Genomic DNA, 2303 nt, shown 5'->3' with positions numbered 1-2303 from the left:
AAAAAAAAATTTTTTTTTTGTAGAGACGGAGTATTGCTGTGTTGCCCAGGCTGGCCCTGAGCTTCTGGCCTCAAATGATCCTCTCACCTTAGCCTCCCAAAGTGCTGGGATTTCAGGTGTGAGTGCAGACATTTTTGAATGTCATGACTGTGGTGGTGGGGGAGTGTTACTGTTGGCATTTAGTGGGTAAAGGCCAGGAAAACTTTTAAACATCCTACAATTCACAGGACAGCTCCCCAACAAAAAAGAATTATCTCACCCAAAATGTCGGTTATCTCACCCAAAAATGCTAAGGTTGAGAAACATTGGTTAAGTGTAACATTTTATTTTTCAGATATCTGAAATGTGTTGTGAGGCAGTAAAGAAACTCTTTAAACAAGATAAATTAGGCCAAGCTTCTCTTGGTGCAATTAAAGTGATTTCTGGTTTTGTGAAGGGCAGAAATTACGAAGTTAGGCCAGAGGTAAGTCTTTCTTTTCTTATTTTGTGTTTTATTTGTTTTAAATTACCAAGTTAATTTTCAATTGTTACGAGGAATTTATTCTTTATAGAAGTGTATAAAGTAAAAGTACTCAAATGTCTTAAATGCAAGCACTGTTAACAGTTTGGCCTTGTATCCTTCTAGATATTTTCCTGTGCAGATATAGGTATACATGCTTGCTTATATTTTAAAAGAAAAATGAACCTATATTATGAAAACTATTCTGGAACTTTTCATTTTATATATTGTGAACTTATATGTAGGGGTATTCCATTCTTTCTAATATTTGCCATAATATTCCATTATATAAATATATAGCCCCCAACTGGATGGACAGCTGAGTGGTTTCTAGGTTTTTGCTGATTTATAGTCAGTGTTGAAGAGAACATTTTGGCTATATTATATTTTCATATTGTGTGAGTATTCTCTGAATTAAATTTCTAAAGTGTAGTCACTAGATTCAACAGTAATCACGTTTAAGCACTTGAGAGAGAATGGCAAATTGTCCTCCAGAAACATTTTATCACTTATGTTCCCGCTAATGATATGAGTGTCATTTCCCTGCTACCTACCCAGAATGTTATTACCATTTAGTCTTTGTTAGTCTGGTTGATGAAAAGCTATATATATATATTGCACATGTATTTATCTGTACATCCTTATTGTATTGAGGTTTTGCTTCCTTCTATATATTTATTACTCATTTGAATTTTTTGCCTGTTTGTAATATTTGTCAATTTTTCTCCTCATTTATTTTTTTTAAAAGACTTGTGATCATTTTTTAATATACATCCATTTCAGTGAGTATCTGCTATGTGCCAGGCACTATTCTATTATAGGTCCTGGGGATAAAATAGTAAGAAAAGAAATAAAACTGTGTTTGTGGAGCTTACATGGTATAGTAAGAATATCAATTCTTTGTTACATATGTACAAATTTTTCTCTGTTACTCTGCCTTTTAATTTGCGTTGAGCCTTAGATATGAAGCTGTATTTTTGTCATGCATAGAGCCTACTCAATCTCTAGATTTATAGGTTTTCTCCTCACAGATTTTTAATTTTAATTTTTATATTGAAGTATTTAAGCCATTTGACATCTTTATGTGTGGCATGAATGCAGATTTAATATATATTTGATATATATAATGAATGTATATTTTACATATAGTTAATATATATTAAGTTTTTTTTTTTTTTTTTTGTGGTAAAATATACATTTATTGTAAAAGAAAGCCAATTAGATTAAGTTTTGACCAATCAGTAAAGTGAATAACAACTGCAGTTATCTTTTGATTAGATTGGAAACAAAGGAAGCTGAAGAAAAGTAATGTAGTTTCCTTGAAGGCATACAAAGGACTGGCAGAAGTGGCTGTGAAGAGCCTGTGTGAGCTATTGGTGGCACTACCTCATTTTAACTTTCACAACAACATCATTGTTTTGATTGTCCCTCTCATGAATGACATGTCGAAATTGGTAGGTTGCTCTAAATGATTATTTCTGTTGTCCTCAGTGGAAAATTATAGAGCATGTGATTTTTTTACCCCCCACTAAATTCTTTTGAAGGTATTATTTATTGGTAAAATAGTGTCAATTTATTAAACTCTGCCTCTTTAAGAAAGTTATTTGAACATAAGTTTAGTGCACTAAACAGGAAGCAGTTTTACTCCCTCAGGGAACATTAGGCAATGTCTACAGACATTTCTTATTTTTTATTTTTTTATAGACAGGGTCTTGCTGCGTTGCCCGGGCTTGAGTTCAGTGATGTGATCATAGCTCACTGCAGCCTCGATTGAACTCCTGGGCTCAAGCAATCCTGCCTCAGC

The 2303-nt window shown here is 33.1% G+C and overlaps 1 protein-coding gene across 1 annotated transcript in view; it reads left to right on the top strand.

Annotated features, from left to right (window-relative positions):
* The window catches only part of NOC3L (nucleolar complex associated 3 homolog (S. cerevisiae)), a 45940-nt gene that overhangs the window by 24865 nt on the left and 18772 nt on the right, over positions 1-2303 (top strand). Inside the window, exon 7 of the mRNA XM_012659667.1 lies at positions 1778-1953. Within this exon, the coding sequence (XP_012515121.1) occupies positions 1778-1953 (176 nt within the window). The remainder of the gene's footprint in view (positions 1-1777; positions 1954-2303) is intronic.

This window comes from Propithecus coquereli, unplaced genomic scaffold, assembly GCF_000956105.1.
Source record: "Propithecus coquereli isolate 6110/MARCELLA unplaced genomic scaffold, Pcoq_1.0 Scaffold63, whole genome shotgun sequence".
Classification (NCBI taxonomy): Eukaryota; Metazoa; Chordata; class Mammalia; order Primates; family Indriidae; genus Propithecus; species Propithecus coquereli.
Note: the sequence above shows the minus strand (reverse complement) of the source record. Positions and strands in the feature narration are given on the sequence as shown.